General features: G+C 37.7%; 1 protein-coding gene across 1 annotated transcript in view; it reads right to left on the bottom strand.

Annotated features, from left to right (window-relative positions):
* The window catches only part of GPC6 (glypican 6), a 987303-nt gene that overhangs the window by 488000 nt on the left and 485622 nt on the right, over positions 1–13681 (bottom strand). Inside the window, exon 3 of the mRNA XM_054586472.1 lies at positions 4490–4881. Coding sequence (XP_054442447.1) covers positions 4490–4881 — 392 coding nt within the window. The remainder of the gene's footprint in view (positions 1–4489; positions 4882–13681) is intronic.

The raw sequence follows: 13681 nt of genomic DNA, 5'->3' as shown, positions 1-13681 counted from the left end.
AAAAGGCTTACCTATCCTTCCTAACACTAGATCATGAAGCAACCTACACTGAATCGTCATCAGTTGCACAAGAGAATACACTAACCACAGAAGAGCAATAGAAAGGTTTCATTCACCTAGGGCTTTTATTGTGGTCTTGGTTGACTCCACAAAAATTAACTCCAATCAAAAGATCACCACTGAAGGAAGAAAACAAATAATCCAGGTGAAAGCCATGCCCGGTGGTCTTTATATCTTAAACTCTTTCCCCTGGACCAAACAGCTAAATTGAATACCATTTCTCCTGAAACTATATCCATGGTAAATTTTTCAGAATGCTTTACTATTATGATCAGAGAATGCTCTAAATAAATGTACTTCATAGGCTTCATTTTATCAAACTTGATGATAAAATTTTTTTCAGCCTTATAGTCCAGCAAGAGCATTTATTGAAAATTGACTCTCTGTTTATTGCTTTCTAGGCACACATGGCTATTGCAAGGCTGTTTACCCAGGTGGATGAACCAGTTAACAGGCTCTTCATGCAAAGACTGTTAACAGTCAGTGTCGCAGGCATAGGCAGGTCTCTACTGATAAAAAATATACTGCTCTTACTAAAGATGAAAAGACAGACTTTCTTTTCAAAGTCATGACACGTAAAGAAGATCTTAGATAGATAGGTAGATAGATAGATAGATAGATAGATAGATAGATAGATAGATAGATAGATGATGATAGATAGATAGATAGGTAGATAGATAGATAGATAGGTGCATGACAGTGTTTGGCAGTCATTCAAGTTCTATAGATCCCAGCCGTACTACCTACCTAATTCCTAATTTGTCTGGAATGATTCTATGAAATGACGTGCATTATTCATGCAGTTGCTATTAACACAATTTAGTTTTTACTCATACAAGTGACTTTGCTTAAAGCAGAAAGATATGAAAGTCATGTCTTCTATGTATAAATGGCATCGAGATGGACCAGTGAAGACACTAGAGTTATGCCCTCCTTTGCCTTCATTAGGAATAATTAAATGTTGGTCTAAGCAGACAGCCTGTTACAATCTCTGTGTGCGGCCCTCTTTCTGTGTTCTTCGGGGTCTGGTCAGCCCTCGGGGGGACTGCTGACTCATGTGTCCACTCCCCGATAGACACAAATGTATATATAAAAGCCGGCGAGGGTGCTGATTTAATAAAGGAGCAATGCTAAAAAATAATCGGGATCCTTTTTCTTAATGCTACTGTAGAATAAAAATCTGTTTCTATCCTCCTTGTAGACCTTTGCCTTGCATGCCTGCCGGATATCGTTCAGCATAATATGGAGCATTGAAAGCAAATGGTTAACAAATCCGTGAGTCAGACAAACCACTGAGGGCAGCACAGGGACTCGATCGTATCCATGCATATGAAAAGAATCATAGGTGAACACGGTAGAGCCTTAGCTCATTTTAATTTTTTGCGTTAATAAAAAAATCCTTCAGCATATGTACACACACAGCACAGAGCTAAGAAACAGCATGCTGTCGGTAACCCAGGAAAGCCCTGCATGCCCTTCCTTTGTAACACATCCAAATCGACCCCCAGAGGTAACTATCATCTGATGTTTGTGTCGAAACATTTGTGTCAAACTGCTGAGTTGTGCCAAAGAGATAAATTTTCCAGTCAAAACAATTAATTAGAAGCTGTTAATGATGCCTTCAAGATTTCAGAAAAACACTTAAAGAGAAGAGAGAAATGGAAGAAACAAAAAAAAAAAAAAAGAAAGAAAGAAAGAAAAGGAAACATACCTCAAACCAAGATGCAGGAGATAAGCCAGCATGTTGATCTCAATTTGGGAATTTTGCCTTGAATTCCTTAACTCTTCTGCAATCATTCCACCAACTCTAAATCACTCAATGAACACACCATGGGCAGACTTGAGATTTATGAAGGGCTCAAACCTCAAACACCAATCTTGCTTCTCCTCTTTATATATTTAGTCCTTGTAATATTTTATTCTTATTACCAGAAATAGTTTGGGTGCTGAAAATCACTAGCACTGAAACAGCCCTCGTAGATCTATCCGGTTTGGTCAGCTGCAGACCATTTGGTAATCATTAGGTGAGAAAGTTCATTGGTAAAATACTTAAATCCCTGAGTCATAAATTACTGGAGAAAAAACTGCTCAGTTTCTTTCAAACCAAGTCTATATATTCACATATCTACATCTATCTATTTATTTATCTATCCATCCATCCATCCATCTACCTACCTATGTATCTACCTATCTAATGTGGGGCCCAGATGTCAGCATGGGATTTATGATTTGAGTAGATTAACGCTAATAAAACTTAGGTCAGACAAGCCAATGCCTGCATTGAATAGTGAGTATTCCACGGCTACATGACCACAAACTATATCACAAACCCACAGCAGCTGGCTACTCTGTACGTGAATGTTGGTTATGAAGGAATCAGGGGAAACAAGATCTCTGTGTTGCAGAGTACGTTCCTCACCATGTCTGGGAAAAAATTCAAGGTCATCCTCCACAGGTGGTTGGTCCCCAATGTCAACCTTCACCATGAGGAGCAGCATTCTACATTCTGGCAGACAAAGATCTTGGATGGACACGGTCAGGGACTGATGAGGGAGGGGAGGCGCCATCTCTGAGCAGTTGTTCAGGTCACGCTCTGAGAAAAAGGATTCAGCAGCACCCTGCCCTGCGGGTTTTTAGAGACTTCTCTAGAAAATACTCTCATTTCGCTGGAGACTTTCCAGACCAAAATATACATGTTTACACATTATTCACACACAGGCAGAATCGATACAAACAATCAGGAATGTTGCAGGTACTAATCCATGCCTTGAATTTCTTACCTCCTGTTTTGGAAAAGCTGGCTGTATGTTTGTTTCAGTCTTCAACAAAAGCAAAGGCTTCAGTTTGAAGCCTCTGTGACTGAGCTGCTTTTTTTTAAAAGAACAAAACAAAACAAATGTAGCTGTTTTAAAATATAGGGACAACAGTGTGGTGAGTGCAGGGATGGAGGTGGAAGAGGGTATGGGGGATAAACGGTAATAAAAATACAATAAAAATAATAAAATAAAATGCATGGACTATATATTTTTTATACTTATTTATATTTTACAGAACTTCTCAGGTGATCACATTTCCTCTCGTTCTTATACCTGGCCAGTTCCTTAACATTTCACCTCGAGGATCTATACTGTAGTCTAGGACATTGTTGATTTTTATTGAAAAAACAATATTTTATAATCAGGGTTATATACCCTTTATATCATTAAATCCTTTGTGATTATCCCCTTTAGAACTTCTTTGCAAATAATCTTAGATGCTCAAATCAATGTTTTAGGAACTGATAATTAAAAATGGATGGCTATGAATTTTACAAAGAGTGCCCAGAGAAACACTTTTAAGAGTATACATGAACCTTATGCCAAGATGTAAATATTGAAGAGAGCAAAGTGGGGGGAAAAAGTGGTAAAATAGTATCAATAGTCATGAAAAATGAGGGTATCTTTGGCAAGGTCCTGCAATAAGAAAGTTGAGTTTGGCAATAATCTTTGTACAAATATGACCTTCTTTGGGTGACATAATATCAGATTCCTGTTATGTATTATTTTTACTTTACCTCTTAAAATAATCATCTTTCAGATTATTTGTGGGACTGACCTCATAAACAGCAAGCCTACCTCATAAGAGCAGTTTAATGCCAAGAAAGAATGTAAACAAAGGCAGATATCCTCTGCGCAGGAAATAGTTACAGGACATAGTCAATGTTTAGAGACAGCAATGGAGAAACACTCCTTGCTTTCAAGTTTAGAGACATCCTTAAGGAAAGATACAAATGTGTACTAGTGATTGATCTTTCTCATAAACCCAACACAATACGTGGCATTGAATTACAAAGCTAATGGATAACAAAAGGAATTCTCTGTCAGACTCAATCCTTTATCCTCATTAGTCCTCCCTAATCCAGTTCTACAGGTGTCAGCAAAAGGTTCTTCCTTCATGAGTAAGGAATTTGGCCACTTTGACAAGGGCGATAAAGAAGAAGAAATACCAGGTGGCGGTATGGCGAACAAGAACTCGTCTCCACTTGCCGGCTTCATGAAGATTGTCACCTTGTGACTTACTAGGGGATTATAACCTCTGGATGGACTGTTTCATGAGTATTTATCATCCTTAAAACTCGGATCAGAAATGCCAAGTGATCGTGGTTACAAGTCACCGGTTTTTGCAACGTTCCTGATAAAAGCTTTTCTGCTATACTGCTGATAAATATTGACATTATGTTCCAAATCACATGGAACAACTTGGAATCCTGTCTTCTCTCACACTAAGCAAGAAAAAAATATCAGAATTAAGCTTTGACATTTAGCTTATTTCTCTAAGAGCAAGAACCACTGTAAGTGAGCATTTTCACCTTGAATTTCTTTTAAACGGTTGTTTTATAAATTGAGTAAAAGCAGAAGATTAATTAAAAAGACAGTAGATTTTCTATTACCTTGGAAACTCGGTTTGCAACTTCTCGGCCCACAGTAAGCCCCTGGACAAACGTCCGGGCAGCGATGAAGGCGCGGGTGACCTGAATTTTCAGTTTCCGGGGTACATCTCCAAATGGCTTCAGCTGGTCTGTGTATTTGCTCACACATTCCAGGTAGTCCTCGCTAAAGTGATACTGCGGGTTTATCAGCTGAAACATCCGCTCCAGAAGGCGCGCCCAGAAGTCGTTGAGCATCTCTTCCAGGTTCACGTTACCCCCGGTATAGTACCTTTTCAGCTCTGTGAAGAGGTCCTGGAACACCTCTGAATTCTGCATGTACAACATCCCATAGGTCCGTACAAACATATCATTGAGGGACTTTTCTGCATTTTCTAGGAGCTCTCGAAAAAATTCTGCAAAAAAAAAAATAAAGTAGTAAAAAATTAGTAAGATCTGTAGAGCCCAGGGCATCTACTTGCCTTAAAAAACTGCTTTTTTATCGTCATTTTCATAGAAAAATGTATCCTTTGATTAAAGTGTCGATAAACTGATGATAACAATATTTTAAGTGAGATTTGCCTACATCTATAATTTCCAAGTCAAAGAAAACAGAGAAACATTAATTATATTTGAAACAGCATCCATTATTATTAGCAGTTTACCAATTACTATTCCTCCATAGTTGCTCAATTCTCTTTTCATTTATTGTTACATTTTAGAAAATCAGTGTCTAGTTTGACATAAAGTCAAAATATGAAGTAAAATATTGTCATTAACATAATAGCAAATGCATACTAATAAAAAATTTGCTCCATCTTATTTATAAATTGGTTCTAACAGTCAAGTTAACTAACTTGCTTTTATTTGGAATAGTTTATAAGTGGGATATTCAAATTACTGTAATATTTTAGACTTTTTGTAGTTGCTATATGTAGCAATCAATATATCAGTGTTCAGAGATTCATGCTACAATTGGATTCACTTAATGCCAAAGGTAAAATGAACTTAATTTAGTTTGCTATAATGAATCAAAAAATTATGAAATACATTGCCTTATCATTATAAACTATCAACTGAAATAATTTGAACAAAATATAGGCAATTGGGCTTTCTGGTTCAGAGGTTCTAGATTACAAAGTCTATACCAAAGAATAAATGCTTCTATCCTGCAACAGCACTTGAGTGTTACTGGAAACACTTAATTGGATGCAAATAGTAAGACTTAATGTCACTAAATACCAATAGCCTTGCTGGCCCTCACATTAGTTTCCCTCGGGAAAGAGCGCAGGTGTGTGGGACACCTCTCCCTACACACGAATGAGCCTGGGTAGAGTGAGCTCTAGTTTGGATCCATTTGGAGAATGTCATCTGGAGTGACTGAGGGACAGTGCTTCTGAGTTTAGAAATCGAAGCTCAAGTGAACGATCCTGCTTTACCTCTCATGGTACCATGTTGTTTCCTGAAGCTGTGCCCCCTCTTAGTTAACGCAGGGACAAATCGAGTCCTGGACACTTCAAGAAATCTAAGCAGAGGGGAAAAAAACCCCTAAAACCAAACAAAATCACTTGTCTTTCTGGAACCCTCAGGGGATTCTTCCTGAGACACACAAAGGAAAAAGCTATGAATCACCCCATGAATTCTACAGAAGCTAATGCATCTGTTTCTGCTTTACTACAAGTTTCCTGAAGAACTTGGTTTAGCTACTTTAATTCAGAATAATGTGGTATTAAATCATTGTCTTAATACAGTGTCTGTAATAGTGATGGATCATTTTATATTTGTTTTCACATAAAACCAAAACACCAAAAATAAAATATAAAAACAAAAAAAGGATGCTGTTCACATGCTCACCCTCTTACTATGAAGAATACATTGTCTGAACAAAAGAAAAAATCTGTTGGTACAGTGGCAACAAAAGCTGAGGGATTATCTACCCAAGGTAGATAAACTCAAGGACCAAATATTTCTTCTTTTAAGTTTCCTCAAATGTTAAATCAGGCTAAATATTATTAAACCTCCCTAAAGATCAAGGATTCAGTAAGAAAAATCAGTGTTGAAGCAGGTAAGGCCAATTTGCCTAAGTTTTTAAAGGATCAATTAATCAAAATATTTATATGTGCTAAATGTTGATGTTATTTATGATTTTTACAGTATCATGAAACTCTAAGATTTTTTTCAAGAATACTAGTCTGTTTTTTTCTAAAATAGAAACTATATTAAATTATTAATATTAATGCCAAAATATACAAATAACATAAAACTTTTCAATCGTGAAACCAAGAATAAAAATAGCTTGACCTTGTAGATAGATGAGTAGGGTGAAAGGTGTTATAGATTGTGAAAAGAAATTAGAAAAGAATGGGAAAAAAATCAGTGAATTGAAAAATACTAATAAAATGAGACTAGAAAGTGGATTCTAATCATGAGTTCAGAACAGCGTATTCATTTATCTTCTATTTGAGGTCAATTATTTTGTTAGACTCAGGAATTAAAGCTTAATTTATTAAATACAGAGTACTGCCTTGAGCAATGAATAGTCAGTAATCAATAGTGTGGTCTGGCTTTGCAAAGAGCTAAAAGAAAAAAAAAATTCTCTGGTTCTCATTGTTTTTCAAAGACTTAGGATATACATGATTCTGTATAGGAGTACAAATTTCGTTTTATTTTTTCTTTTATTGAAGGTAATATTCCTTAAGCTTTTCCCCTCTTGACATGAGAGACATGGAATTTGGGGCTGATGTCCACTTTGATGTTGAATGGTTATGACCAGCCTGCTAACTCACTATGTCTTGTGGTTTGTTTCCTCATGCCTAAATTAGCATTCATTATTAAATATAGAAACCAAGTTATCATATTTCAATATATATGGCTCATTAAGCATTTCCTTCAACTCTAAGTTTAAGTTTGTGCCTAAGGATGTGTCATTGTCTTAAAAGTTTACTGATAGCTTCACTGGTCCTCAAAAGTCATTATCCCTTGTTCAAAATTGTTATACGGTATAGTGCTCACATAGTCAAAGTTAATATTGGTATTGAAAGACACTAATGCATCAGGCAATTATGACAAATGTCTCTACCGTAAGGGATGTTGATCTTGGATTTTATTAAAGATGGCGGTGTTGGGGGAGGGAATCCAAGGTACTGAGGCAAAACTAATGACCTCCAAAAATAAGTATGATCATTTCAGTTTAAGCATGCTCATAGACTCAGACTTCAGCCTTCTGAAGGTTGACTCTTTTAACAAAGTATTGTATACTTGGATGAAAATTGTTTCCCAGCAAACCAAATAAGATGGATATTTGGAAGACAGTTATCAGACCCATTTTCACCGAGAACGAAGCAGCACCGAGAACAAAGTTGAAAAGAAATCTAAGGAAAAGCGGTCTCAATCTAACCCTTCATTTAATCAAAGAGGATAAAGCTCACATTGGATAAAGTCTTCAGTCAAAAAAAAAATTCTCATCTACAAGAAATAGTTTGGCAAAAATATTTTTGCTTTCTTAATTTTCCCCAGTCACAAAATATACATCAGAAGTGACAGCTTAGGGCTCAGTTATGCTTCATAGATGCACAAAGGAACTTTCTTCCAGACAGTATTAGCCTGTGGGAGGATTTTATTCATCTAGGGGGGAGATCTGGATGCAAACATCTGTTGGCCGCGGGGCAAACTGACTCAAGTGGGAGAACAACCGTGTAGATAAAAATCACCACTGTTCTGAAAGCAAAAAGAAAGTCTGTGCATGCCCCTGATCCCTGGGAGAGGGCTTGTAGGAGCCAAAACAAACTCCTAGGAGCCAAGAGATGCTCCAGGATATTGGAGAATGGCTTCAAATGAGGTCTCTTGATGAACAGATCAAAACGTAAGATGTGCCCAGAGCCGCGGGGAGGCAGGAGAGAGGGGAAGGCAGCCTAGAGGCTGTCTGGGAGTTTGCAGTCAGGAAGAAGCAGCAAAAGCATTGCCCAATCAAGCGGGAAATGTCTTGCTAACACTACCACAGGTAAACATAGCCTGTGGTGGGTTGGGTATGGGGATGCCATAGCAATTAGCTAGTATGTAGCATGTTCCTATTCTACTTCACGCTGTCCAAAATACTTCTTCCTGAACTCTCATTTAAAACTAACGTTTCAGGATGATGGTGTAAATTCGTGTAATCACAGAAGCCAATGAGTAAAAAGCTTTGGTCATCGGTCGGTAGAGATTATAGATCTGTACATGATTACCGACGGAACTGTCCCACCAGGGTGAGGCTGGAGAACTGAATTTGCCCATTCCCTAAGCCCATGCATGTGCGTTGAATGTTATTTCTCTCCTAATCTCTTTCATTCTACCCTTTCTGCACAAAGGCATGATAAATCAGTTCAGTCCACCCAGAACCCAAAAACAAAACAAACCCACACACTTGGAGGAGTGTCGCGTGGAGGGTAGAGTGGTTCAAAAAGCTGATGTCCTCTAAGGCATATGACTGACAGATACCATAAAGCCACCACCCTGCCCCCACCGTGCCTTTTTCACAGTTCAGTGAGTAGGGACACCCTTCCTCATTCTGCATCCATCTGCCAGCTTTCAGGTCCATCTTTTGAGATGATTTCTCTTACCGGCAGCCTTCTTGTTTACATAATAACCTGATATGACTACAAGAACAGACTGAGATGATGAAGAGCATTAGTGGGGGACAAGCACAGAGCCATTCACTCTCTTTTATGTTAGACATTGAGGGTGAGAAAACACAGTCTCTGGCCTATCTCTTCCCATGCCCCTAGGTGAGACCGTGTGAGGAGGGTGCAGACTGATTTCGCTCCGGCCGCCCTGGCCACACAAAGCATCGCCCTTGGCGCATCGTAGTCGTGGGGTGTTTTACAGTTGAATGTCCACCTGCTACGTCAGGGTCTCAGTCTCAGCACTGATGACATTTGGGTATGAAAAACCTGCGTTGGGAGGGGCTGTTCAGTCCATTGCACAATCCCAAGAAGCATCCCTGGCCTCCAGTTACTAGAAGCCAATCGCACACCCTTCACCCAGTAGTGATAACTGAAAATGTCTCCAGACACTGTCAAACGTCCCCTGGGCAGACAGAATCATCCTCATGCCACCCACTGGGAGCCAACCTTCCACCGATAAATTCTAGAGTCCTCATCATGGGGCATCAAAACACAGAAAATGCCAGTGCATTTCTCAACCTCCTCACCCTCACAACTTTTTTATGAGCTAAATTTGAGGATCAATACTTTATAAGGGGCACTTAAAGTACAAGTTATAGTCACAGGTGGCCAACATTATCATTGACGTGTACAGTAACCATCATCTAGTAGGGCCTCACACAGTGGTGAATAAGTGTGTGGATAGAGAGCTGGATGAACTGGAACATCCAGTGAAATACAGCTGCTTCGTCTGGGCTCCTCTTGGATAGTGATAACTCTGCGGGCAGACCTCAGAGGGGGCGAGATGCTACAAACCATCTCCTAAACAGGACGTAACTGACCTCCCCACCGCTCTTCCAAACTCTCCCACATTTATACATTTATAACCACTCGCATCCTCCTAAGCTGCAAAGTCATATGCATCTATTTATAAAATGCCTCGTGGCCTCTGTGCAAAAGCCTGCTGGTGTCAGGGCTGCTCTACTAGAGCCTCCGTTCCTGCGTGAACAACCCTGCGTTCTCTCAGCCACGCTTTGCCGCCTTCATTACTTCCTCTGTGCTGCTGGCCTTGACCTCATAGCTCATGATCTCACCAAGATGACTGTGTTCATGTTCATACTTTAAGCATAATTTAAGCAACAGCCACGGTGCTATTTGAGTTAACTCTCAATCTACTTTTGAGTCTCATGCATTGCAGTAAAGCCTTCTTCTATTCATAAGCTCAGCCTGGAACTTTGTTTTAATTTTTTTGTTGTTTTCAATAAACCAAACTATGTCATCTTTTATTTCTTCATAATAAAGTTTAAAAACTAATATAAGGAAAAGAGAGAAGAACTATTTTGAATAGATATGTTACCATATTGTTTTAGTAGTTTTTCTTAAACATCAGTTGCATTTTTTGTGTGTATAAAACAGAACTTCAGCATGTGTTTTTTAAAAATCATGGGGCTGAAATTATATAAAATTATTTTAAAAATAACAACTTCTTCAAAGAGGAAGAAATAAGAATCGACCATTGCTGCTAGGCATTGTTGCTGTAAACAAAAAATCATTTGTGATTTGCTACTTCATTAATATATATTTTTCTTGCTTGTGTGTTTGTATGTTTATGTCTTCATAGATTGTTTATTGTACCATGTAAGCATTATGATTTACTCAGTCAATTTATCCCAGAAGTTAATAGAAATCTATATAATACAAAATAATTTAATAGCAGTAATCTACATCCTTCTTGTTTGATGGATTATTATAACCAAATTTCTGCCCCTTAAGGAACTGCCCCCACCCCAACATGAACTGACTTACAATGTAATCAATATGTCAACAGAATATCTTCATTATTTTCATTTGCCTCTGTTACATTTTAGAAGGAAAGTAACGATACCAAACCTTAAATGAAGCTGACAAATGGATTTGATACAAAGAATGATGGTGATTTCAAGCATAACCAGAGAAAGCACTGAAGAGGTCACCTAAGGTTTAATGGGCAACAAGCACAGTGCCAGACACCATGTTATAAGATATAAACATATTTTAAGTAAATCAGATATTAGCATATACAGTTAGCGAATGAGGAAACTGGGGCTCAGAAGCACTAAGCGAGTTGCCCTAGACCACTGAACTGGCACATAACCTAGAGCTTCAAGCAGTCACAGACAAAGGTGAGTTCTAAGAAAGGCTTTGCAATGTATCCTAAGTCAAATTTTTGCACTGTGATTTGAATAGTTAATGGCAAGTGTTATAAATTCCTAGGACACTGGATAAAATCACATTTACGTACACATTACAAAATGATATTCTAATGTCAAATGTAAATTATTGTATAAAATAATTTTCATGTGTGATTATATTTTCCACTAATACTAATTAGCTGATGTAACTGAGACTGGGGAGCACAGTCAAATCGCTAGGGCTGGCATATCTTTCTCCAAGAAGAAAAAAAGTCACAGAGCATGGGACTATAGCTACAGGATGTGGAGTACTGACTGGCACACAGAGGTACGCTCGAAATATTTGACTAAAAGGTGTGACTCATTTTGTGATATATGTACATATATATCATATTGTGTACATCATTTTATAATAATGTTTGTGTTATTAGCAATACACATACAACATTCACCTATGCATTGAAATGTTTGAATAAAATCAAACAAACAAAAAACCCAACAATAACAAGGAAGAATATGCCTCAGAGACTTTATGTGATACAAAGTGCCCACATTATTTAATATACAGTCCTTTACAGGAAAACGTCGCCAACCCCTGGCATAAAGGGTCAAAATCCTAAGTGAAATGTTTGCAGATTAATTTAACAGAATATCTTATGCCTTTACATTCATGGAAGTAGGAAGACATTTAATGATTACCCTGTTATCATCTCTAAGTAGTGGGGTAAAAGTTCCTTTCTTCCGTTATTTTATTTTACATGTTAAAATTTGCTCATCTCTTTCTATTCCCCTGTGAGGTACTCAGATCCCAAGGTAAATTCTTAAATCACTTCAATGATTTAGCAGATTTAGGTGACTAGCGATTTTAAAGGAGACACCCGTAGATTTTTTTACAGTAGTGGTCTAACGAGTCTCTGGAGAACTTCATAGGGAGAAAATCCCCTAGTAAATCTAGCATATAAAATAGTATAGAAACAGAAAAAGAAAACCAATAACATTCAACTTTAACTGAGGTTAAGGTAAAAAAAAATTATAATTCCTTTAACTTTCTCTTTTTTTGATAATAAAAATAGAAATTTAAACTAGGTTATAACATCTTACAAGGCCCTACAACAAAATACAATGCTCACCATAAATTTAAAAGAAGTATTTTCAGAAAATAATAACTACATCAGCTGTTAAAAATACTATATAATACATAATCCAAAATTGTTCACTATATTAATCTAAAGGTTGTTTTTATTATATTACTCCCACTGTGTGTTGGGAACTCTTATAAATTAGATCTAAATAAGTGGAAACATCAGGGTTCTGGAGAAATATTTTTAACCAATAAATTAAAAAAAACAAAGATACAATAATGCATTATTTAACTCAATAGGACAGCACCATTTTATAAGTTTGCAATGTATTTTACTAATTGACTAGACTTTATTTTTTAAAGATTTTATTTATTTATTTTAAGAGAGAGGGGAAGGGAGGGAGAAAGAGAGGGAGAGAAACATCACTGTGTGGTTGCCTCTCATGTGCCCCACACTGGGGACCTGGCCTGAAACCCAGGCATGTGCCCTGACTGGGAATCGAACTGGTGCCCCTTTGGTTTGCAGGCCAGCACTCAATCCACTGAGCCACACCAGCCAGAGTTAATTGACTAGACTTCTCCATGAAGAAATTTTTTTAATGACAAATTATAGTTTACAATCATGAGTGTTTTTATTTTCCTCCATCTCTTTCTTTTAATTAAAATTTTTTTTTATCGTTCAAATACATTTGTCTCCATTTTGCCGCCACCACTTGAGTGTTCATTAAAAATAATCAATACCTGCACCAAAGTCTTTCAGTGTAATAGCATTAAAGTAGTGTCAGCTGAAGGGGCCAAATGCTATAAGAACTTCAGAGCTAGGTGTGTAATTTAGCCGTGTCAAGGAAAGGTGCTTGGAAAGCAGCTCTGCGTGTTGGGTCGACATAGGAAGATGTGAAGCAATAACGTAGTTTATAGAAATTGTTAACTTGAATTCACATTTCTCAAGGTTAAACTTTTTCTGTAGTTAGTGATCCTTTACGCATTAGGTTGATAAATGTTGTATTTCTTGGTAGGTTATTTCTTTGGAAGATATCTTTTAAAGTAAGAAAGACTGATTAGGCCATTTATGTTCACAAGGTGGTATAGACAAACTATTAATTCTGGGAATCGTAAATTAAGTTTGAAATTTGCTGACAGCTGCTGCCAAAGCAAACAACCCTTCTGAGCCTGCAGACTGCATTTCAGCCTCATCTTAAGCGATGCGGGTGCAATTAGCAGCTGAGCCTCTCTCCGAGTTCATTGTCATCGCAGAGTCCCTTGCCGTTGGCCTGCTGACCCCGCCCCCAGAGGCCTTGCCCAGGGCTCAGCTTCCATTTTCCTT

Source organism: Pteronotus mesoamericanus, unplaced genomic scaffold (assembly GCF_021234165.1).
Source record: "Pteronotus mesoamericanus isolate MK-2021 breed Mesoamerican mustached bat unplaced genomic scaffold, CSHL_Meso_final contig_94, whole genome shotgun sequence".
Taxonomy (NCBI): domain Eukaryota; kingdom Metazoa; phylum Chordata; class Mammalia; order Chiroptera; family Mormoopidae; genus Pteronotus; species Pteronotus mesoamericanus.
Note: the sequence above shows the minus strand (reverse complement) of the source record. Positions and strands in the feature narration are given on the sequence as shown.